The following is a 26065-nucleotide window of genomic DNA, read 5'->3' as shown; positions in this document are numbered from 1 at the left end:
ATCTTCCCTCTGAAGCAGTACTTATTGATCTACTCACATGTGCATGTTTTCGAACTGCTAGGTTGGCAGAAGCTAGGGCTAACAGTGGGAGCTCACCCCGACCTGTGGCTTTGAACTGCCAACCTTTAGGTCAGCAGATTCAACAGTTCAACAGTTTAACTTGTTGTGCCACCACGGGTAATGAAAGTGAATGTGCATGGCTGCAGATTTGAGTGATTCTCAAACTTTATTGATGGACACTTGATACTGGAGTGCTCTGATCCAGTGACATCTATAATCAATATTAGTGTTAGATTGCTTAAAAGGTAGATTCCATAGAAAAGTGGGATGTGAATCCAGGATACTAGTTGCAGCTCAAGAAATATTGAAGGCGGCTTCTCAATGTTCTTTCGGACAAAAGAAAACTGTCACTTCAAAGGCTAAAAGGGTGCATTTGAAGTCTCAAAGAAAGGGTTCTCAATGAGAAGGATCATGCCATCTTTGATAAAAATTAAAGCTGCATAAAGGAACCTTGAGATGAACTATTGAAACTGCTTGTCCTATGACTTTTCAGTTCTAATTACTGAGCGCGCAGATAACCCAGCAAGATTTAAAAGAAGGTATAGGTGAGATTTTTTATTCCAAATAGACTGCCATGTAGAGTAGAAATCAGCTGGAGTTCTTTTCAACAAAGAGCAGTCAAGCCCAAATTGGGATTTCCTTTTTTTTTCTTTTATCATGGCAAGCTAAGTGCTTCATAACATCAGAAGATTCCCAGGAGGTGTCCAATTCCACTTTTGAGCTCTTCCTCTAGGAGGGTTGTAACCAAACATTTTACTGCCCAGGAGGAAGCACAGTTTAAATAGGAGACCAGCATGCCCACTGTGCTGTTGTACAGAACTAAGCCAGCAAGGAAAGGTCAATTTTGGTCTTTTCTCCCCTGTGGATGTCATCTGGCTCTGTGCAAAACCTATTGCACAAAAGCATCTCCCAGTGATTCTCTTCCTGCTCAGAAAAAGAATATACACAAAGTCTTTGTTTAGATAAATAAATAGAAATCTGAAAGTTAGTGAGAAATGTTCTGAAAACACAAGAAGTGGATAGAAATGCATCTAAAAGTGGGAGCCCACTGGATAATAGTACTTGGTTAACGTGTTGTCCCTATAGCAAGGACAATTCTTTAAACATATTAGCAAAAGGATGTGTGTGTACGTGTCTACATTGAAGAAGACGTATCCTTCCAAGTGTCATTGAACTGCAATTTCCATCATCCCTCACCATTGCCTAGGGTTGATCAGGATTACAGACCGGCAACATTTATATGTTTTGTTAGAAACTGTCTTGGTTACCTGGTGTGGTGATGTGGGAAGGGAAGGATCTTTTAATTAATTATTTTATTATATATATAACTATATCCGCTGCCACCAATGGTGGAGATCTCAGGCAGAGGGGAATTTGTTTTCTTTGTTCTTCTTATTCACTTTAGATGGTAGCATTACTTAGTTTTGAATATAGGTGACAGAGACTTGGATATTGAAAGAAAAATAACAAGTTTATTTTAGGCACAGAGCTTAGTGGTTACAGTAACTTCTTTAAAGGCACTTAGATAATGGTTGCAAAGCTATCAACTGGTCACTTTGGATCTAACTGGGATTGCTTCCCCTTACTACTCAGACTCTACAAATAAACCTAAACAAGTTACTTTACTTGCTTAATTTGACACAACTAGAGGTCTGAGTTTCCCTGGTATCCCTAACCTGGAACCAGTGTCTTCCCTGTGACTAAAATCACAGACTAAACTGTTTTTTAAAACATTCCCTCCTTTTCCTTCAAACGGCGGTTGGCTCCACCCTCGTTACTATGGTAACCTGCCTCAGAATGCTGAGCTGGTTACCATCCCCCACGCACTGGTAACTAATACCCTTTTAAACATAGCCAAACATGACTTTTAAACGAAATTAAACAAACATAACATCTATAAATCAAAATAAAAACACACTTCTTTACACCTGGCATTGCCCAGATTATTTGAAAAAGTCATTTGTTTAATTGTACAAAATGCATAAGATTGTAGATTAACTACAACTGATATCATGCCAAGTTAACCCTGAGAAACTCCATCAGTACTTAAAGTTAGTTATGTCGGACAAGTTTGCCTCTTGATGCATCATTGATGGGGTTCACTGTGCTCTCTGGCTGTAGAGTAAACTATAACTCCCACTATGGTGAGTCAGTCTCCTCAGCCCCCTCCAGTAGGTTGAGTTAGTCATGAAGGTTCTGGACGTCTGGTCCAGATCCATCATTGGTTGGGTTTATTGTGCACTCTAGATGTAGATGATCTACAACTCCAATAAATCCCTCTAAAGACCACCAGTATTTTTTCTTGGTCATGGGGGTTATGTGTGCCAAGTTAGTTTCAGGTCCGCTGTTGATGGAGTTCAGAGTGCTCTTAGATTGCAGGTGAACTATAGACCCAAGTACCTACAACTCCAATAAATCATGGTGAATTCTCCCCAAACCTCTCTAGTATATTCAGTTACTGATCAATTCCTCTGTTTGCTGTGTGCCATAGAAAAGAATGGGAAAAGGTTATGGCAGAGGCAGTGGGTGAGGTCATGCAAATTCCACACCAATGGAGAGAGTCAGAAACACCGGGATATCTGTCGTGGAGGAAAAACAGAAACTCTAGAATGAAATTGTCCCCAGGCCTGTAGCGAGGGGGTGGTTTTAGGGGTTCAACCCCCCCCCCCCCCCCGAAATTTTTCAGGTTATAAAAAAAATCTGGTTTACTCATTAATTTTAACTGGTTAACCAAATCCCCATGCTAAGTCTATGAGACGCAAAACATTAAGAGTCCCTCCAGGCACTAACTCAAGCAGATATTGACAGGTTTGTAGTGGGGAGGGATGTGTGCTAGGAGTTCAACCCCCCCCCCCCCCCGAATTTTTCAAAACCCCTCCCAAAATTTTTTTCTGGCTACGGCCCTGATTGTCCCTATATGAAAGCCTTCACTTGGGTGGTGGGCAGTATGATGTTTGTCGAGGATATGGACAGGGCTCTTGTACATGTCTACAGCACTTGCTATAACTTGCAATGTCATTGGAGGGAGGGTCATGCGTGTCTCCTAAGTAGTGGGAGCTATAGCTATTTGTAGAAGTGGGAGCTTGTCTCTGTAAGTGGATATTAATTGTGTGTATAGATATAGACCACCTTTTATCAAAAATGAGTTCCTATAACCCAGTGGTTCTCAACCTGGAGCCCCTCAACCTTTTGGCCTTCAACTCCCGGAAATCCTAACAGCTGGAAAACTGGCTGGGATTTCTGGAAGTTGTAGGCAAAAAACATCTCGGGACTCCAGGTTGAGAACCACTGCTACAATGTTTCACAAGATAGGAAAGGAGAGACACCCTGCCCTTGGGCTTACAGTCTAATTAAGACAGAACATGCAAGGGAAAGACATAGGTAGGGAGGAGAGAAAATAAAATCAATGTTTATAATAAACCAGCTAAATGAAAATGGTTCAATTAGTCTGGGGGAAGATATGCTATCAATCAACAGCTGAGGGAGAAAGGTAGAGCTGTCTTTTTCTGTCAAGTTTGCTTCAACCTATAGTAACCCTATGAATGAAAGTTCTCCAGCAACCTCATTAGATGGGCTTAAAATAAGCGGCAAATAACGGTTCTTCTCCATTTGCCCCATGGAGCCCACCAGCTCCCATCCCACAATGTAGAGCTACTTCCAACAGAGCAAATGGAGATGAACCGGCATATGCCACCATGGTATCAACATGGTTGGTTTCCCATGTTGCATAGGGAAGGAAGAGAACAGCAAAAAGAGCTGCCAAATAGAAATCCTTTCTTGTAGAACCCAAAGCATTCTGGATTTGAAACTATGCTGCTTTCATATATTTTTAACAAAAATATTCAGGTTATGTTATTTAAGTGCAAAAATTCATGAATAGACTCCACTGAAGTTCAGTCAATCTAATCAGGAAAATACATTAGTTATGCCCTAGAGCTGGCAGTTCTAAAAAGCTTAAAATCTTAAAATCCTCCAACAAATTCAACAGAAGTATGAAGTCTTCCAAATTCTAAAACTGTTAGTTATTAATACAAACTATTTGGTTAAATAAAATCACACCTAAAGATAAAAAAACATTTTATTGCATAAATCAAAAACAGCTCTGTCTAGTAACTTTGAGGTTTTGTTGTTGTTGCTGTTCAGCAAGTCACAGTATCAAAAATTATTTGATCTTTCTGCAAATGCAAGCAAGTATATATTATTTGAAGTTCAAAAGAAAAGTGGAGTATTCATCTGGCAAAGAAATCTTCATTGAGAAGAGAAACCACTATGCTGTGCCGAGAGAGGAAATCGAGAGTCAAAGGACGATTAAACTAGAAACAACTGAAGTTATTTCAAAGTTTTATTTGAAGTTTGGTCTGTGTTTAGGTTTTATTTCCAATTTTCAAGCTAAAGGGTGAAAATGGCTTTGTAAAAACCAGATTTGATTAAGATGGATGCATTTCCCTCCACTCCTAGGGCTGTCCAGGAAGCCACAGGGAAAAGACCTTTTGTCTTGAGTCGCTCTACTTTTGTTGGAAATGGAAAATATGCGGCTCATTGGCTAGGAGACAACCATGCCCTCTGGGAAGATATGCACTTGTCTATCATTGGAATTTTGGAGTTCAATCTTTTTGGAATTCCACAAGTAAGTTATGCCGAGAGAACCCATTTGGGGGTGTGTTCTGTATTTACTTTAAAACATTTCAATAAGATTTTTCGTTCTTCAAATGGCAAAGTACATTGAGGTCAGAAGATACAATAAAACCCAAAATAATAAAAATAATAATACAAGAGAAGGAAGTTCAAACTTTTAAATATGAAAAGGTGATTACTAATAATGTAAATCTTTTTCATAATTACTAAAAATGCACATAGGGGAACTTATAAGTCTGTAGACAAGGAGGAAACGGATATTCATTTGGAGCCTATAATACCTTTATATGTACAGTACAGTCTCACTTATCCAAGCTAAACAGGCCGGCAGAACCTTGGATAAGCGAATATCTTGGATAATAAGGAGGGATTGAGGAAAAGCCTATTAAACATCAAATTAGGTTATGATTTTACAAATTAAGCACCAAAACATCATGTTTTACAACAAATTTGACAGAAAAAGCAGTTCAATACGCAGTAATGTTATGCTGTAATTACTGTATTTATTAATTTAGCACCAAAATATCATGATATATTGAAAACATTGACTACAAAAATGGCTTGGATTATCCAGAAACTTGGATAAGCGAGGCTTGGATAAGTGAGACTCTATTGTACTATTTAAATAGAAGACAGTGAGCCCTTAATGAAAATATATTATTTGAGAAATGATTATGAAAAATTAATAGCTGGAAAGTATTGCACTGTATACAACAAACACTCATAAACACTCACAAATGTAAGTCTATTTGAATGAATTAAAAAATAAAATTAAAATAATAATTACAGAAGTCAGAGACTGAAATGTTTCTATCCAAATCTGTATTCGGAAGCCTGTGAGAGAAGCAAGGAAGAAACCTGAGCAAACCGAAATGTGCCCATAATAGCCCTGGTGATGTGGAATAGTGAAAAATCAAAGCTTACGCTAATACAGTTTCCATTCTGATGCTAATGTGGATTGAGAAAGATAATTACAGTTGTTGCCTAGAAACACATTTATTTGTCATTTCAGTAAGATGTTCTAGGAAAGGATAAGATTTTTGTACTTCCAGACTATTCTGGACGTTGGGGAACTCCCCAAATAAATTTAGGACATAAAAAAAGGGAATGACCAACGGAGATGGGTAGGATTCTTAGGATGGAGAAAGAAAAGATCTTTGCTACTATTCTTAATCTATATATGAATGAGATCACCAGCTCTGGTTTCTTTTTCAGGTTGGTGCTGATATTTGTGGCTTTTACTTTGATACCAGTTTTGAACTCTGCCTGCGCTGGACACAGCTTGGTGCATTTTATCCCTTAGCCAGGAACCACAATGCACTTGGTCAGAAGGTAAGGAGACAAGTTTTGGAAATGCAATTGTCTGATCATCAGATATGATTGGAAGATGATGACTTTACAAGTTGTGTTAAAGCAGGCTCGGGCAAACTAAGGCCTGGCTACTCTCTTTCCCAGCCCAGCCCTTCCAGCCAAGCCCACAATGCATCCCCAAGGCTAAAATATTTGCCCATGACTGTATTAAAGCACCCATTTCTGGCCCTGATGCTAATTTCCTGATCTCAGCATTTTATGACAACTATGTCTGTTTTGAAAAATGTGGGGATTGGTCAATCTGAGCAAGCATTTTTAATTAATACTTTGAATATTTAGCTAATAAGATCTTAAACTTAAACTTATAAAACTTTTAGTTTAAATGGCAAGGCACAAGCCTTGTGGGGCAAGTACTTTATTATATTCAAAGAAATAAACACGACTTGTCCATAGAAATAAAGCAATTTGGAGTATATACTAGGGGTGTATGAAATGACGCAGAATCCATTCTGTTTTCATTCCATTTTAATTTTGAATTTCAGGTCCAACCCTGCCCCCCCCCCCCCCCCCCCAGGCCCAGTTCTGTTTTCAGGAAGATTCTTCCCAAAACAGAAATGGACCTCAGAATTCCAAATTATGAATCTGAACGGCCACCCTCCTAATCTCACAGAATCTCCCAGATTTGGGGAGGGGCACCTGAAATTCAAAACAAAAACAGAATGAAAACATAACAGATTCACACACACCCTAGTTTATACTATAACTCGTGCACATCTATTTGCTTTGAAGTGGGCTATACTTAACAAAAGCTCTTGCTATAATAAATTTGTTAAGACAGAGGTGGGCAAAGGTTTCTAAAATTCAACTCCTATAACACAAGCCAACAAGTATTTTTCATCAGAGATAACTTTAGGTCATTCTTATAGAGTTTTTTTCTGCTGAACTCAGATCTGTGTTTATTTTTTCTCTATCATGTGAAGTTTTAATTATTCGATTAGCCTCATCGCAAAAACTACACGTGATAGAAAAAATTAAATGCAGATCTGTTACACAAATATGATGCGAAATGTGCAGACATTACGGTAATCCGCTGTAATGTATCATTCATCATATTTTAAAAAGTTGATGTGATGGGAAAAAATAAAGACATTTAAATCAGCCTTAAAAATCATTTAAACAGTGCTATTCTCATTTCTGATTATTACAAAAAAATGATTTTGTTGGCTTGTGTAATCCTCCTTCATTGACTGGAGATGGTGGGAATTGTGGAGCAAATAATATCTAGAGTTCCAGCTGCTCAAAATCGCCTGCGCTCTCCCACTACCCAACCCCTTAAAAATGGGAGCCACCAGTTTAAAAGATAAAATGAAAAGGATAAAACCATTACCGTCTTCATAAATGTAATTAAAATGACATATGCGTGCTTTTGTTTTTCATGAAAAACAGCCCGAAGCCTGCCATAGATGAACTGTGATGATCTGAAATCTTTCCACTCTAGGTCCATCCCTTCTTCTACCATAGCAATTTCTTTCATTTGAGTAAACAAGTAGTAAATTTATTGATTATCTCTTAGGCCATATCACAGTACCAAACCAAACAAAAAGACTTAATAAAACATGATTACACTCCATAGAGTAAGTTAAATAAAACACTTAACAATACAGTAAATAAATATTGTAAAACTGAATATATACATCACGTTTCTGTATCACCCCTATAATTTCCCCCGATCAGCCCCACATATGTGGTTATCAGACATATTGCTTTGCTTAAAAACAGAGCTGTTTTATATGTTATTTTTGGGTCTTGGCCACACATAAAATATGTTGTTCCGATGTGGGATTCCCAATGAATTGTCTGTTTGATATATGAACCAAGGTACAAGTCTCTCATTTAAATTTTAAATTATAGTTAGAAACTGAGCATATAAGAGCATCTTTCTTCCATGTTAGGATCTTCACAAAATCATTTTTATCAGATCAATTGCCATTTAGCTGGTTAAAGGCCAGACAGTTAATTGCATAAAAGTCATATTTAATGGATTATGAATCCTCAAGTCATTATCTTTCCCTAATATTTCAGGATAAGAGCAGAGGACAACATACCATATTTCATTGCATAATAGTTCCACCCCTCCCCCTCAAAATGGAGGGATGTGTGACCATTATGTGAGGAAATATGGTAAGTTTGATTACATAAAGGGGCGGGCTGTGGCTCAGCTGGCTAGTAACCAGCTGCAATAAATCACTACTGACCGAAAGGTCATGAGTTCGAAGCCCGGGTCGGGTTAAGCCCCCGACCATTAAATAGCCCGGTTTGCTGTTGACCTATGTAGCCCCGAAAGACAGTTGCATCTGTCAAGTAGGGAAATTTAGGTACGCTTTATGTGGGAGGCTAATTTAACTAATTTACAACATCATAAAAACTGCCAGCAAAACACGAGGAAAAGAACGAGGAAGTATAGCCACTAGTGGACAGTGAAGCAACAGCTTCCCCTGTGGCCGGAATCATGAAGCTGGAAAAAATGTTAAATGCCTCTGTGTCTGTCTATATATGTTGTTTGCCTGTTGGCACTTAATGTTTGCCATATATGTGTTCATTGTAATCCGCCCTGAGTCCCCTTCAGGGTGAGAAGGGCGGAATATAAATACTGTAAATAAATAAATAAATAAATATAACTAAGTGGATCAGCCTGAGTATTAAACCAAATTGCTGTGGGTTTTTTTATTACAGGAACAAGACCCTGGAGTGTTTGGGATTGAGTTTGCTACAATTGCTCGTACAGTTCTCCAGATTAGATACTCTCTTCTGCCTTACTTATACACCTTGTTCTTTGAAGCCCATGCTTTTGGAAATACTGTGGCCCGAGGGCTAATGCATGAGTAAGTTACCCATTTTTGTTCCTTTCTGTCTCTTTCTGTGTCTGGGTGCATCTATACGAATGGTTCCCACCCTTTTTTGGCCATGCCCTACTCCTCTTTATTAACGACCTTTCCCACTTTCCATTGTCACCAGCTGACCATCATGTCCATTCTGACTTTAATTTTTAAAATGTGTATGTCACAATGTATCTTTATATACTGTATACGAGGCCCTAGAACCATAAGAAATGCAAAAAAATCACTGTTAATTAGGGGTGTGGACAATATATGCTTCCTTTGTTTCCTTCATGCATTTGTTTCATGTCGACCGTTCATCTATACCAAATGAATGATGACATTTTCATATGAAATGAGAGTTGTAATGAAAATGAAAGCCGCAGTCATCGTGCTTGCTTTTGTTTTCTGGTGACATGGCCTCCATGACTGCAATCACTTCCTCATACTTCCAGTGAAGGAGGTGGGGAGGAGGTGATCCCTGGCCAATTGAAGGCCAAGGAATCACTGGGCAGGGAGGGCAGGGAGGGTATATAAGGGGAGGACTGCCCCTAAAGTAGCCCTTCGGGGAGATGGGGCAGGGTATAAAAATAAAGTTATTATTATTATTATTATTATTATTATTATTATTATTATTATTATTGCTGCTGCTGCTGCTGCTGCTGCTACTGCTGGGTTCTGGGGCTAGCTGTGGGTTGCTGTTGCTGTGTCTCCGCTTGCTTGTCTCTTTCCTTTTGTGCCTTGTTTTTCTGGTGAGGGCACTGGGACTGGGATTTTGGGTTTGGGGTTTTGCCTGGCTGCTTGCCTTATTTCATTCCCCCCCTTTCTTTGTTGGGCTCCCCTTTTCTGTTTATCTCACTGGCTCTTTCTGTATTGCCTGCCTGTCATGGCTAGATTTTAGACAACACATTATGAGGAATGTTTTCTTACCCACCCAAAGGATCGGCAAAAAGCTTTTGAAGGAGTTGTTTGATGTTGTAATATTTTTATTAAGAAGTGAAATCTTGGGGCTAGGTATTGGGCTGTGTGGGTGGTGTTTGTGTGGAGCATCTTTCCCATTTGACTGGCTAGCAGCTCCCCTGGCCCTCCTTCTGTTGTTGCAGAAGGTAAGAGAGCCAAGCCAGCTGGGAGAAAAGGGGAATGCTTTATAGGGGATTTTATTTATAAAAAGGAAAAAAAATCAGGGGAAGACCCAAAGGTTTTAATAGTTGATGGGCTTCAAGGGGTTGATATGCTGTCAGTGTGTGGTGATTTTCACTCCTCTAGCCCTAAATCTAAGTGGGGGGCGAGCATCAGAAGCCCTTCCATTACCACCAATGGCACAAAAATTTTGGGTTTTTTCATAAGTGAGATGAAAATTCTATTCGTATAGGCACCCCATTTTTGGAAATGGAAAAAAAATACGAAAATGAGACAAAACAAATGATACTACACAAAATGAACAGCAATTCCATACAAATGCACAACACTACTGTTAATAACTCATTCTCGAACTGGCCCCCTTAAAATTCAAATTGTCCCATGTTGGGAATCTGGGATCTACATTATAGAGTTAAAGCAGCTTCAGCTTGACACTGTTAGGTTTTTGTTAGGGAAAACTCCCAAAACAGCAGAGCATCCAAAATACATACTGGATACTTATAGTTGAGCATTTAGCTCACAGCAAGCAGAGTGTGAAGTCTTGTGGCTGGAAAAGAATAATAATCTGGGCAATTCCAGTAGTCATTGCACATCATTACATATCCATTTATTGCAGTACAAATGTTCTCTGAAGGCTAGATGCTATATTTACAGTAATTTGTCTCAAATCAGTAACAGCACCAGTTTAGGATGTCTTTGCTAATGAGAGCCTTGCTAAGTTAACAGAAAGCTGTTTGCAAGTCTGTTTGCAAATGACATTATTACAAAACCATGGCAGACTGTGATGGCCTCTAAGTTAACCCAGCTTCAACTAAACAATGCCCTTTGTGTTTTTTTGGTCAACAAGACATGACTACACCATCAAATAAGTAATTTTTCATGCAAATCGGTTCCCAGCAGTTGTCTGCTCAGTGTGCCAAGAACAAGGTATCTTTTATTGTACGTGCCAGTGACCAGTCTCACCACCCTAACCATATATAGCTGTGTGCCAAGATACTGTTCAAGTGTTTATCTTTCATAGCATATTTTGCTTACTCTTAAGACCAGTAATGTTTGTTTGGTGCCATTATTTTTCGTCAGGATTACGAAGGAGAGAGAGAGAAAAAATGACAGGTGAAAACACTTGTATTTTTCATGTGAGATAGCAAAAAGGCCAAGTTCTTCTTTTAGTGGTACTAGATATTCAGAATCAATCCCATTTATTTGGGCCCTTTTACACCACACATTTATAGTGTTATGAGTTCATTTGCCATGATTCCTGGGAGTTAATCATATGGTGAAATATAATACCATATAGATGTCACATCTACTCTTTGGAGCAAGCCTGATGCTGCTACATCATGTCATCACACTTGCATTGAAAGAATATTTCACAAACATCAATTATTTTCTGTATCCCAGTGAGATTCTAAACCCTTACCTGTCAGTGAGGAGGTGGAAAAGAGAAAAGTGATTGGTTTCTTTTTTCCCACTAGAAAAGCTGTGGATTTTTTTTAAATCCTCTATTTAAATCTTTTCAGGCAGGTTTGTTTCTGAAGCTTCTTTTACCATGCTGCTAAACAGAGAAAGATGCCTGAAGGAAGCCCTTGAGCATATTTACCCTTTTGTCAGTATGACCTCATAGACTGTCAATTAATTTAGAACATACTATGCCTGTTAGTTTCCTTGTCCTGTAATTCTTACTCGCAATATGATTTCCCTTCATCTCCATGTGCATGTTGGCACATGCATGGCATGTTGGTTTGCAAGGCAGCTAGAGGCCAGAGAGCAGAAATATGTGTGTGTGGATGTGTGTATATGGGAGGGAGCAGTAATGGGTCTGGCAGTGGAATGGTAGAATTGCCACTGCTGCCCAGAAGTCAATAGTAAGATCCAGGGTAAGAACTTAGATCCCTTTTAAACCCATGGAACATGTGAATTATGATTAAATCCCATTTATTTCAGTATGAATTGAGTCAGCATGGAATAGTGGTAGGAAAACTGGACCAGAATTCCGTAAGAATTCCTGCTCAGTCATAGAACTAAACTCTCTCAGGTGTAGGACTTCATCACATGGAGGCCCATGATGCGGGGGACAGCAGGGGGTATTCATAGGGCAACGAGGCAAATTGTGGGGCAATGGGAGAAACGCATCACACAGCACCTCACATCGCCCACATCACCCGCTTGCCCGTCACACACCGGAAAGTGTACCTTTCCGATGTGCCCCTGCACTTTCCCCATTCTTTTTAATCTGAACATGGATAGTCTCCTGTGTTCACAATGCCCCATCGTAGATCATTTCACCAATGCATTCTGAACACGGGAGACATTCAGAACAAGGAAACTTAAAGGAAGGCATAGACAAACATCCTTTGAATAAATCTAACCAAGAAATTCCTCATGAGAGAGTCACCTTGTTGTTGTTAACTGCAATCATGTTGACTTTGATTTATGGTGACCCCATGAATTAGAGATCTCTAATTCACACTATCATCTATAGCCTTGCTCGGGTCCTGCAGATTCAAGACCATGGCTTCCTTGATTGAGTCTATCCAACTAAATTGCGATCTTCCCCTTTTTCCTACTGTTATATATCTTAAAAACATTATTGTCTTTCCTAGTGAGTCATGTGTTCTTATGATGACTTGTTCAAAGTACAAGTCTTGGTTTATAAAGAGAGGTTGGGCTTGATTTGCTCTTGGACCCTTTGATTTGTCTTTCTAGCAGTCCATGGGGTCTATCTATGTTAGATCTCTTTTCCAGTACCACAGTTAAAATGAGCTGAACTCCTACAACCATACATAAAAACTGGAAATACAATGCCATGGACAATCCTAACCTTAGTAGTGTCTGATTATTATTTCCAAAGACTAATAATGTCACACCACCTGTGTCACTGCAACTTGGATTTCTGTTGCCAAAACAAACAGAAAACCTTATCTGTTGATTGTCAGTGTGGATGGAAAAAAACAAATGCCTGTTTCCACTACAAAGATGTATACCTTTGCTAATTTCACTCTCACAAGCAAAAACAAACAATTAAAAATTTCTCTTCCTCAGTGAGTGAGAGCATTGGAGTTTCTACACTTTTTAATCATTATTTTTTTTCCATTTGGGAACATGTCGTGTTATTCATGAGTAAACCAGGTTTTTTTATAACCTGAAAAATTTTGGGGGGGGGGGGGTTGAACCCCTAAAACCACCCCCTCGCTACAGGCCTGACTTTATCACACTGGCTTTTTTGTCTGCCGTAGGACACATCCAGCATAGTTTGGGGACTGAGCCCACTGGATCCCATCAAATTATGTAGAGCTACTTCCAGCAGAGCTCTGTCATTGAGCTGTGCTGAATGTGTCCTAAGAAGGGGCAAGGAGAACACAGGAGGCTATGGGACGAATGCAGGAGGAAGCCAGACAGCCACGCTTTCCCCCATGTGATGTGGAAGGTGACACTGCGGGATATGTGGGGCACGGGGTGATAGATTCCCTTGCTGCCCACCGGATTCACCGCCCTGCCTGATGAATCCCCACACTGTTGCCCACGTTAGGCGACTTCATGTGATGAGGTCCTTAATGACATCACCGAAGGTTCAGGTTTAGGCCCATAAATCTCAGGGCTTGGGATGACCCCGAGCAGGCAACCCTACTGCTAAGGGAGAAATGCTCAATGCTATATCCTCTCAAGTCAGACTGTTGATCCAATTAACCCAGTATTATTAATACTGACTGACAACCCCTCTTCAAGATTTCAGGCAGGATTTTCAATTCTCCAATCTAACCAGGAAATTCCACCAACTGAAGTTGAAATATATTCTAGATCTAGAGGGGATAACAAGACTGTAGGGACTCATGATATTATGAAAACTTTGAAATAAATAATAAGCAATAAATTATGGCATGAGTGGGCAAATATTCAAATTGACAATTAATCTAGGAAATGAGCTTGAAATTATTTTCTTTCCAAAAATTGTCATCAATACATTGAGAAAAGAAAATATGTGCTTCTCCGTGATGTTTAGAAATGAAACGGCTCTGGCCCAACTTTCCTGTCTGAGCATATCTTTCATCATGAACCGAGCATTGAGATCGGCTGGGAGGCACTGCTCTTGGTCCCACCCCCTTCACAAGCGTGACTGATGGGGACAAGAGACAGGGCCTTTTCAGTGGTGGCCCCTCAACTATGGCACTCGCTCTCCAGGGATATTAGATCGGACCCTTCCCTCCTGGTTTTTAGGAAAAAGTCAAGACCTGGCTATGGAACCAGGCATTTGGGGAGTAGTGTAATACGGAACCGACACAAATGTAGCAGGATGAATGATGAGTATAGGACTAAGCTATGCTTTAATAATGTAATTGTTGTATATGTTTTTATCTGTTTTTATTGCTTAATGGTTTGTATTTATATATTTGTATTTGCAATGTGCCATGGAAATTTGCCAAACTGTAAGCCGCTCCGGAGTGGGAGAGAGTGGGGAAGAAATATAGTAAATAAATGTATGTATGAATGAATGAATAATGATTATCTTAAATGGAAGTTCTTGCTTGAAAAAGGTCAAATTGTGACTTCTACTGAAAATAATTTCAAGATCGTACATGGTGAATAATGCATGTTAGTTTATTAATATTTATCAGTGGTCTTCAGAAGTGCTTTATAGCTCTGCTGTTATTTGTCATGTAAGTGTTCATCATATGCAGGACAATATTATAAAGTGAGCAGGTGTCAATCCAGACAGAGTGGATGAATGCTTAAACAACAGGCTAAAAAAGAAAAAGAATGGCACCTCTAAAATATGTGGACTAGCATTGATATAATTTTGCCATATGAGAAGAGTATGACTAACTGAACACTAAAGGCTCCAGCAAATGAGACTCAAGTGTGCCAATAGAGCTGGCTGCCAGATTCAAAATGTCTTTGCATGTTCCTGTGGATTTCCAAGATTAACATTATGCCACCAGGAAATGCAAACACACATTAGTGAATCATGAATTAATCCTGAGATAGCAGGCGGAGGGAGTTTAAGCAAAAAGGGATGCTCAGAAGAGCCTTCAAAAGCGCATTTGATAAATGTTTCATACAACAGAGGTTTGGTCAAAGCATAAATATGGTTAGTTTGGAACGCTATATTGACATCCCAACTCATGGTGAATATTTTTCTATTGATAGGTGTCCCATACCTATCAAAGCGACAGGTTGTCCATTCTGTAGTAAAACATGAAAATAGAATCCTTGTATAAAAAAAGATGTCCAGGTTGATATAAAATTATAAACTTCTCCATATTAAGCAAATTATACAACCTTGAACTCTAGGTTTACAGATGACCCTGAGACCCACGGAATCGACACTGCTTTTCTTTGGGGATCTGCTCTTATGATTGCTCCAGTTCTTCAAGAGGTAAGTAATGAAACAGTAAACTACATTATGATATTGGGAATGGAGGACATATTGTTCACAGATCTTAAGTGGGTACAGGAGCAGATGTATGCTCAGGGCCAATTTTGAAAAAGAAAAGATTGAGTCCTTGAGCTAGTCAATGATAAATTGATCTTGTTTTCAAAAGGGAATTGACTCTGGGGAAAGGCAAAGCAATGAATACCCAGCCCTCACTGAGATGTTTGCAATTTTCCCTGTGTCTTTTACCTCCTTCTGGAACTGTGCAGTTCTGTTTATAGTATTCAGAAAGTTAGAATTTAGCAAGAGGAGATTTTTTTATTTTATCATAATTCAATATGTTTGTTTAACAGCAGACATATAATATTAATACAATCTACCATACATTAACTTTTGGCATCTACTATTATTGTTATGCTTATACATATTTTGTATCCTTCACTTCTGTGTTCCCTCTACCAAGCCACTACTTTTATATATCCTCTGTCCAAAATTTAATTTCCTCTTGGGGAGGTAACTTCATCTTTCTTTTTGGATCCTTTTTCAATAAATTTTCTCCATACATCATCAAAATCACTTCGTTTCCATATCCCTCTTTTAACTTTTAATTTACATGCCAGTTTATCATTTATTGCTAATTTCCATACTTCCTTATATCACTCCTCTATTTGTATATCTATTTTACTTTTCCAGTTCCTTGCTATAATCAGTCTTGTTATTGTTAATAAGTTTGTTATCACGTCTTTATCCTCTGTTTTCAGTCGTTTATTATTATATAATGATAATAAAGCTATACTAAGACGTCTTCCTATTTTAATGTTCATTATCTCTTCTATTTCTCTAAATACTTTTCTCCAAAAATTCCTTACATATTTACATTTCCACCACATATGTATATATGTTCCTGATTCTTGGTATCCTCTCCAACAATTTTTTGAATAGTTTTTATTTATATTTGCTATTCTTATTGGTGTCAGATACTATTTCCATATTAACTTGTAGTAATTTTCTTTAACCCGTATTAATACATTTTTCAAATGCCTTTTCTCCATAATTGTAACCACTCCGTTTCATTTATCTTGATCCCTAAATCATCTTCTCCTTGAAGGTGTTATTCTTTATTTTTCCTTCGTTTATTTCAATTATTATCTTATATGCTACCACTTCAGATTATATCTTCTGTAATCTGAAGTGGCAGCATTCTAAATATGAAATTTATCCTCGGAAGTATTTTCATTTTTACTAATGCTATCGTTCCAAACCAAGGTAAATGTATATTTTCATACTCTATTAATTTTTTTGAACTACTTTCCTCAATGCTACTACATGTACCTCTTCCATTTCTTTTGGGTCCTTTGTTATAATTACTCCTGGGGATTTCAATTTGTTCTTAATTTTGATTCCCATATTACTCTGTTCTATAAAATCTTTTTCTTCTTTCTTTGTATAATTAAATAGCATCATTTCTGATTTATTTCAAGTTGCTTGTAAACCCATTGTTATCCCAAATATGTCTAAATGATCCTTGGATAAAAGAGCGAGAGGAGGTTTAAAAAATGGGAAAATATAGAGAATAACAAAGCAGGTTGAGAAATTTTCTGTAGTAAAATCAATCCATCAATCAAAAGATTGTAGCCAAGAGGCAGATACCAAGAGAAAGGTTGAACCGCAATGAATACGCATTCATGCATCATTTATTCTCTGTGTACCAATCTATTACTTTAAGAGTACCACAAGATGTACAGAACACCGAAATGAAATGAATGTGCTGAAGCAATGCCTTTTCTATTTAAACTCCCATCTCTGCCAGTTACACAACTGATACAACTGATACAATCCACCCTGCTTAAAATAAAATATCTAATTGCCATAACTACAACTGTAGGGACGAGATAGAAAGCAGGAAAGTTGATCTGAGCCCAAGTCAGTGGTGAGCAGCACACTCTCCTGAAGAGTCAGGGCCAAAGTCTCAGGTGAAACCCAATTAATATCATAGGACTTTAGTTAACTACATTACAACAGTCCCTAATTGTGATAATCTAGCATTGAAGTGTAGTATAAAGAAGGCAAGTCACTTTCCCTCCATGTTTGTGACTACAAAATAGAGCTGGGGAAACTAATTTCTTGGAATAGCAGTCCCTGTCATTCTCACAGAGCCAATACAGAATCAGCTGCCGGGTTTTAGCATATATTGCTTAAGTAAGGCTACAATCACAACAATAGTGAAGTTTTTAAAGAAATGCTCTTAAATTTAACTGTGTTGTACCCCATCTCAAGCTGTGAGAAGAGGCAGATTATTATTATTGTTATTGACACAAATACAGAATATGATACAGCAAACAAGATGTATATGCTAGATTTCATATTAAAAAAATATCACAAATTGAACATTTCCCAAGTGTTTAGGACTGTGTGATGTATTTTCAGATGATGCGTGCAGATCCCAGTAAGGTGGCCTTTTGCAGTTGACAGATTGTGATTTTGTCAATATTTATTGTTTCCAAATGCTGGCTGAGATTGGCACGGCACCCAGTGTGCCGATTACCACTGGTACCACCTGCACTGGTTTATGCCAAAGCCTTTGCAGTTCGATTTTGAGGTCCTGATAATGGCTGAGTTTTTCCTGTTGTTTTTCATCAATTCGACTGTCATCTGGTATGGTGACATCAATAATCCATTTTTTTTCTTTTCCACAACTGTGATGTCTGGTGTGTTGTGTTCCAAAACTTTGTCAGTCTGGATTCGAAAGTGCCACAATATTTTTTCATGCTCGTTTTCCATTATCATTTCCATTGTTGTTGTTATTATTATTTTATTATGACACAGCAAACAAGATAGATATGCTGGATTTCATATTATTTATTTGTGTATTTATTATTTATTTACTGCATTTATATACCGCTTTTCTCACCCCTGGGGAGACTCAAAGCGGTTTACAACATAATGGCAAAATGCCAACCATACATTAGAAAACATAACAGACTGATCAAATCATAAACAATAAAATGAGCAACATCAAGTGTACTTATCGAACAACTCAAAAATAATAAAAATAGAAATTTAAATATATAAATCAAACATTTAGGACATGTTTACTAATAGATCTAATATTAGTAAACAGTTAAAACATTAAACATAAAAAGGCAATTTGCCTATTATTATTATTATTATTATTATTATTATTATTATTATTATTATTATTAGTCTTTACCCAGATTCTGAGGACTGTAACTTGAAAAATGGTAGAGTGGTTGACCGAGCTCTTAAACATGGTTTAATGAAACCAAGGTAAAACATCAGAAAAATATAACAGGTAAAAGAACTAAAAATAGTCATTAAAGCACCCGGTGAAGACTATATTAAATGCTTCAGAATAGTCTGTCTTATCTGGATGGTGTTTTTGAAGTGATTCAGATTCTTCTTCCACACCTTTACATGCATTGTTTCGATAACTTGGGATCAGATCTTGGGATATAGAGCAGTGTAGATCTAGCCTATGTTATCTCACAAGGGACTAGAGCTGGCCAAGGCTGTTAAACAGGCTGCCTGAACCTGGTCTTGCACTACTCCATCCCATAAACTTGAAGAATCCGTGGCTATTTTGGCAACCTTGTGCTCCTGCAGAGTTTAGGGGTATGTTCTCCAGCTAGAAAGCTAAAGAAGAGGGTGCTGAGAAGTCTACTCTAGAGCTCTAATGGAAATCATTATGTTCTATCTGGGTGAATTAAATTGGGTTGTACCCCACATTGAGCTGTGAGGAGAGGTATGAAACAAATACAAATTATCATATTATTTTAATGTTGTAGCAAAACAAATGATGTTATCTATGATATATCATAAACTTATAAAGTAATTTCAGTTTCTTATGATGTTTACAGGGAGCAAGATCAGTGGATGTATACTTCCCAGACGCAACCTGGTTTGATTACTACACAGTATGTATTTCCAAAAACTACATCTTAAAAAAAACATCCAATATTTTGTGTGGAGTCTGTCTGTTCTCTATTGAGGCATTATTTTAAACATTTTTGAAATAATACTAAAAATGTCTTTCACTGAAGCAGTTTTTATTATAGTGCCCATCATTGTTCTCTGCCCAACTAAAACCATTAGTATCTATGAAACTGGAACTTAATTGAACTATTTGTTTTAACCTTGTTTTCCTCCCATCTTTACCCCCCTTATTTTAATAGTTGAATTTACGTATCGTGCTCTGTTATGACGTAATCCAAGAGGCAACGTAGTTTTACAATAATATTAATGTTTTGATAATATTGGTAAACATATCACTGCTGCACAAAAAGATTTATTTTTATTTATTGTGTTAGAAGCGAACCGAGGGAACAAGCTGTAATATATTTTAAAACTCAAAGTTTTAAAAACTTGGCATTATACTAAATGTCCTTTGACCAGTAGCTGTGTGCCTCTGGTGTTGCTATGAGAAGGTCTCTGTTGTGCATGTGGCAGGGCTCAGACTACATTGTAGTAGGTGGCCTGTGGTTTGCTCTTCTCCACACTCACATGTTGTGGACTCCACTTTGTAGCCCCATTTCGTAAGGTTAGCTCTGCATCTCGTGGTGCCTTCCAAGTCGCCCAGTCTTCTGTGTGCCCAGGAGGGAATCTCTCATCCGGTGTCATCAACTGATTGAGGTTCTGGGTTTCAGCCTGCCACTTTTGGACTCTTGCTTACTGAGGTGTTCCTGCGAGTATCTCTGTAGATCTTAGAAAACTATTTCTTGATTTAAGGCATTGGCATGTTGGCTAATATTGGAACAGGAGATGGGCTGGAGAGGTCAATGCCTTGGTCCTTTCATTGCTGACTGCTAGAAAGATGATACTGTGCAGGATGTTTCTGTGCATTTCCCTGTTATAATTCATTCCTGGTTTTTTTTTTCAAAAAAATAATAGTACAACTAGAAGTACCACATCCCATTTGTAGACCTAAAACTGCTTTCAGTCTGAGAAAATGGTGCTGCAAATTGAACGATTCATCTGTTTTTTCACAAGTAATTGGCAGGATTGGTTGTTAGTGTTGCAAATGAAGTATACAAAGTACAGGAGAGAAAAACAAATACCATTGTGATCTTCCCAACGCAATACAATTCCCATCACTCCAATCAATGGTGAGGGATGATGGGAAATGTAGCTCAAGAGGGTGGAAAATGAAACAAGTATAGCTAACCATATGAGACCTAAAGGCTCTAAAAGCTCCAAATCCTATCTGATCTTGGAAGCTGGCTAGTAGGTGGATGGAAGACTTTAATTTTTAGAGGAAGGGATTGGCAAAACCACCTCTGAGTATTCCTTGCCTAAGAAAACCCTATGAAATTTATGAAGTAATCCTAAATCATCAGGTGATTTGAAAGTGTGCACACTTACTCACATCCAGCCCTTTGTGTCTCTCCACCCTACTATCCATGTTTTGAGGATGTAGCCAATGTCATATACATTCCTTCCTATCAACATGGCAAGGAAATAGCAGCAGGGGTGAGAAAGCTGACTTTCAAGACCCATTTCCACTATTACAAAAACATCTCTTCCGGATTCCCTAATAGGTTTCCAAGGAACAGAAGTGTCCAGAAATAAAGTCTGAAAACTGCTGCTTCAGTTTGATGCAGGTTTCTATTTAAATGACACATGCACGAGGGAGGAAAACCTATTTAACTGCCACTTGTGAGATAGATGAATGCTTTAAATAGCCAGAACCATTGACCAAATTGCTTTGAAAAGAGTGTTTCAGCTATATCCAATTTTTTGGTAGGGTGATAAAGTCCCAGCTTCATCGCACAACAAATATATCAGTGTTCATGCTCCACTGGAAAAGATACCGCTGTTTATCCGAGGAGGATACATTTTGCCAACACAAACGCCAGCCACAAGAACTGCTAAGAGGTAACTTAAAACAGTCCTTTGCTTTCAGAACATGATAGAATTTAAGACTGGGCTGAAATGATTACCTCCTGGAAATGTGTCTGTGTTTTGCATCAAGCATCAATTACTTAATAAATCACTGTGGCAGATTTAATTTTTTTTTCATTTTCCCCACCCATCTATGTGATGGGACTGGATTGTTTCCCTAATGAACTAGATAAATTGCTCTTTCCACCATGATGCGGCAGAAATAAATGCATTTGTGATATTTCAGAAGTAGATCTAAAATAGTGGTAAGTCTGTGATGCTGTAGCCCATTTGCTCCTTGTCTTAATCAAGACCCGCTTTGTGGGGTCTTCCATGATCTCTAGCACTTGCTTTTGGGGAGATTGCTTCTATATTTATTACTAGCTTGGGTAACCGGAGTTGCCTGGATTATTTGAAAAAGTCAATTTTTAATTGTACAAAATGCATTAGGTTGTAGATTAACTACAACTGACATCATGCCAAGTTAACCCCGAAGACGCATCACCAGTGGGGTTCAGTGTGCTCTCTGGCTGTAGGATAAACTACAACTCCCACTATGGTGAGTCAGACCCCTCAAACCCCTCCAGTAAGTTGAGTTAGTCATGGGGGTTCTGTGTGCCAGGTTTGGACCAGGTCCCTCACCAGGGGAGGTCACAATTTCTCTGGTTGTGGGTCAGCTACAACTCCCAGAAAGGAAAGTCCATTCCCTCCAAACCCCTCCAGTAATCAGCATATCAGGTATGTGTGTCAAGTTTGGTCCAGATCTATCGGTGTTTGGGTTCACAGTTCTCTTTGGATATAGGTGAACTACAACTCCCCCAAATCAAAGTGAATTTTCCCCAAAGATCTCCAGTATTTTTTGCTGGTCATGGGGGCTCTGTATGCCAAGTTTGGTCCAATTCCGTCTTTGGTTTTCAGAGTGCTCATTGATAGCAGGTGAACTATAAATCCCAGTACCTACCACTCCAAAATGTGCAGGCCAATTCCCCTCAAAACTCACCAATATTAAAATTTGGGCATAACGGGTATGCATGCCAAGTTTGGTCCAGGTCCATTATTGTTTGGGTTCATAGTGCGTTATGGATGTAGATGAACTACAACTCCAATAAATCACTCTAAAGACCACCAGTATTTTTTGTTGGTCATGCAGGTTCCGTGTACCAAGTTAGTTCCAGGTCCATCATTCGTGGGGTTCTGAGTGCTCTCAAATAGCAGATGAGCGATACATCCCAATACCTACAACTCCTATAAATCATGGTGAATTCTCCTCAAACCTTTCTAATGTGTTCACTTGCTGATCAATTCCTCTATTTGCTGTGTGCCATAGAAAAGAATAGGAAAGGGTTATGGGAAAGGCAGTGGGCGGGGTCATGCGAATTCCACAGCAATGGAGAGAGTAAGAAATACTTTGATGTCTGTGGTGGAGGAAAAACAGAAAATCTAGGAGGAAATTTGTTCCCGTATGAAAGCCTTCACTTGGGTGGTGGGCAGTATGGTGTTTGTCGAGGACATTGGCAGGGCCTTGTACATGTTCATGGTACTCTCTATAACCTACAATGTCATTAGAGGGAGGGCCACTGGTGTCTCCTGAGCCATGGAAGCTATAGCTATTTGTGGAGGTGGGAGCCTGTCTGTGTAAGTGGACATTCAAGCCACACATATACATATGTATTTTCACTGTTATTATGTGTATAGATGTTGAACATCTGATTTTCCTGATTAGGTAAGCTCAACATTGGAACTTTTGGATGGTGGTGAAGAACGGTCTACTTTCTTTATCAGAGTACATGAGAGAAAATGTTTGCGATATTGTAATAATGAGTTTGCTGCATTGCCCCAGGTGGAACTAAAAAACATCAAGGTTTATTCCAACTGTGTGATTTTTATGTAATTCCCTTTAACAACTTTTTTTAATTCTTCGGTTTACTTCAGGAGAATGTGCTCTAAATTTGCCTGCATTCATTTCAGTACAGCTAATTTGCAAAGTGGCTGTTATTTGCCCTACCTTCTTTTTGTGTTTTGTAGAGGCATATTTTATCATAACATCTTTGTATCTGCACCAACAAATGTGTGATATCGCATTACACCTCTATCAAATCTCTATAAATCTAGTAATTGCTATAATCTTGTAAAGAAACAAATTTCACAAAATTGATATTATTAAAATAGGATTATAGAGTTAACTCTATACATGATAGTTGGTTATCTAACCTCTGCTTATATACCTCCAATGGAGTCCACATCTTCTGAGGAAATCTATTTAACTATTGGAGTTTTTCCTAATATTTAATTGGAATCTCTTTCTTGTAATAGAATATTGATAAACATAGCTAAATCATAGCTTATAGCCATGGTCTTTAGAGACTTTTTAATGACTGTGAAGTGTTTCCGGATTACATTTTTGTATAGCAATGTGATCAACATCCCATTTTATATATTCTACAACCCTCGTATCTGTGGATATGTTCCTGGACATTGTATGGATTTGCAAAACTGCAGGTAATAGCAGACCATTGAAATGAAGGACCTCTGGCCCAACAGTACTATAGAGTTACACTATAGGACCAAGAAAATGCCTAGAGAGGACATATTTTGTCAGATTTGGATAAACAAAACTGCAGATGGCAGTTCTGCAGATACAGAGGTTGTACTGTAAGTATCAATTGCCTTTGTAATTTAAATTGGCTTTGAATTCATATGGGTCTCCAGCTGCTGCCTGTAACAGATTGATGTCCCAGAACCATAGCTCTGGAGTACACCTCTTCTTCCGTCATAAACCTCTGAATGACACATTTCAATTATTTTTAATAATGTATTTCTTCAACAGCCGCCTGAATCCATTTGGACTCATTGTTGCTCTGGATGAAAAGGGTGAAGCCTCTGGCTCTCTCTTCTGGGATGATGGTGAATCTGTTGGTGAGTGTTCCAAAGTGCTTTAGCAGAATGGGAGACACAACTTTGATGTATGAACAGAGTCAGACTTGGTTTGGAAGGGAGATTGCCTGGAAATACCATGGGTTGTAGGCTCCGGCTCTTTTTTCTGGGACAATGCTGAATCTCCTAAACATTCATAATTACCAATGCGTAATCACTGGTACTATTTGGAAATGTATGGTATGTATGACAGTGGTACCACTAGGGGCCCTTTCACACTACACAGTTACAGTCCTATGATCCCACTTTAGCCACCATAGCTGCAGACCATGGAATGCTAGGGTATGTAGTTTGTTGAGTTATTAGAGTTCTCTGGTTGAGAATTCGAAAGCCGTCTCCCTAAATGGCAAATCCTGGAATGACGTTGCTGCCAATGATGATGATGGCATTCTTTTATCTTGCTTTTCTCTCAGAATTGGGACTCAAGGGGATTTACAAAGATCAATAACTGTACAATTCCAAAGTATACAGAACCCCCTAGCCAGGTTTTTTTCATTATGAAAAGCCTTTCTGATTTTTTTCTGGCTATGGCCCTAGCAGGAAGGGTGCCAGTCTGGCTTCTCAGGCAGCCAGTGAGCAGGCCCTCTCTCACATTTCCATCAACTATGTTTGTGAAGGAATTGAAGAACGGTGAAACCGAGAGAAAGACCTCTCTCATAATGATCCCAAGAAGGTACATATAGAATCAAGGTGCTTCCAGACAGGACCTAAATTCTCACCAAAGCGGGTAAAAAAACCCCGCTTTGGTGCAGATTCCTGTTCTCACTCCCCCCTTAAAAAACAGGCTTTCCTGGGAGAGGGGTGGCTTATACCATCCTGATTAAAATCGAGATGGCATGCAGCCACCCCGAAGCCCACCAATTTTCCCCTAAAAATTAAATAAAACGTACCTGGCCGCCATAACTTTGTACCTGGTATGAAGGGATTTTCCTCCCCACCCCACCCCATCGCCTGGCGCATTATTTCCTCACCCCAGGAGGGTCTAAGGAGTTATCGTAGCCAGGTACATTTAATTTAATTTTGAGGGTAAAATTGGGGGGTTTGGGGAGGGTGTGTGTGTCCTCTTGGTCTTTCGGTCTCCAGGAGCCCAAAAAACTGAGATGGTTGTGTGGATTGGGCCGGAAATCATGTGACACAGTACCCGGGTCCAATACCCACAGGGCCCACACATAGTAAGACATGGATCTTACCTTAAGATCCAGATCTTATCAGGAATTTAATTAATTCGGAACAATAAATAATAATAATAATAATAATAATAATAATAATAATAATAATAATAATTTTATTCTTGTATCCCGCCCCATCTCCCCGTAGGGACTCGGGGCGGCTCACATGGGGCCTTGCCCAACATCACAATATAAAAACAAATCAAAACATATAAATTTACAACAATAAATCAACAATATCAGTAAAACCATCATAAAAACAATCTTGCAAGAAAAAGCGTTAAAAACAGATATAAAACACAAATCTAGGCCAAAGGGCAAATGTGTCAAATTGGGGGGAGGTAGTTACGTAACTGACATAGTCATTAAAGTACTAGAAATGACAATAATGACAATAAGAAGCCGAATCAGTGGGTCTATTATTACGTAGGCAGACAACTTAACATTAACATACAATCAGGAAACACATCTTGTGGAGGACCACAGTTTCTTAGATACCACTCAGTGGGCCACCCTTGATCAATGCGCAGGGGATAGCCCGGACGGGGACAGTGCATCACCACATTCACACTTATGTAATCATGCAAATGCTCCATCCCCAATCGTAGACCAGGAGCAACAGGAACATCCTTGGGAGAGTAATGGGCTCTCGGATGTATCTCAATGGATTG

The 26065-nt window shown here is 38.7% G+C and overlaps 1 protein-coding gene across 2 annotated transcripts in view; it reads left to right on the top strand.

The window, feature by feature from the left end:
* Nucleotides 1-26065, top strand: part of LOC100562683 (sucrase-isomaltase, intestinal) — an 89581-nt gene that overhangs the window by 44578 nt on the left and 18938 nt on the right. For both annotated transcript variants that reach the window (XM_062981688.1, XM_062981687.1), the window contains exons 9-15: nucleotides 4519-4687; nucleotides 5911-6027; nucleotides 8740-8888; nucleotides 15312-15396; nucleotides 19272-19328; nucleotides 21155-21285; nucleotides 24119-24207. In XM_062981688.1, coding sequence (XP_062837758.1) covers nucleotides 4519-4687; nucleotides 5911-6027; nucleotides 8740-8888; nucleotides 15312-15396; nucleotides 19272-19328; nucleotides 21155-21285; nucleotides 24119-24207 — 797 coding nt within the window. The remainder of the gene's footprint in view (nucleotides 1-4518; nucleotides 4688-5910; nucleotides 6028-8739; nucleotides 8889-15311; nucleotides 15397-19271; nucleotides 19329-21154; nucleotides 21286-24118; nucleotides 24208-26065) is intronic.

This window comes from Anolis carolinensis, chromosome 5 (genome assembly GCF_035594765.1).
Source record: "Anolis carolinensis isolate JA03-04 chromosome 5, rAnoCar3.1.pri, whole genome shotgun sequence".
Taxonomy (NCBI): Eukaryota; Metazoa; Chordata; class Lepidosauria; order Squamata; family Dactyloidae; genus Anolis; species Anolis carolinensis.
The sequence above is the reverse complement of the archived record's forward strand: the minus strand, read 5'-3'. Positions and strand labels throughout refer to the sequence as shown.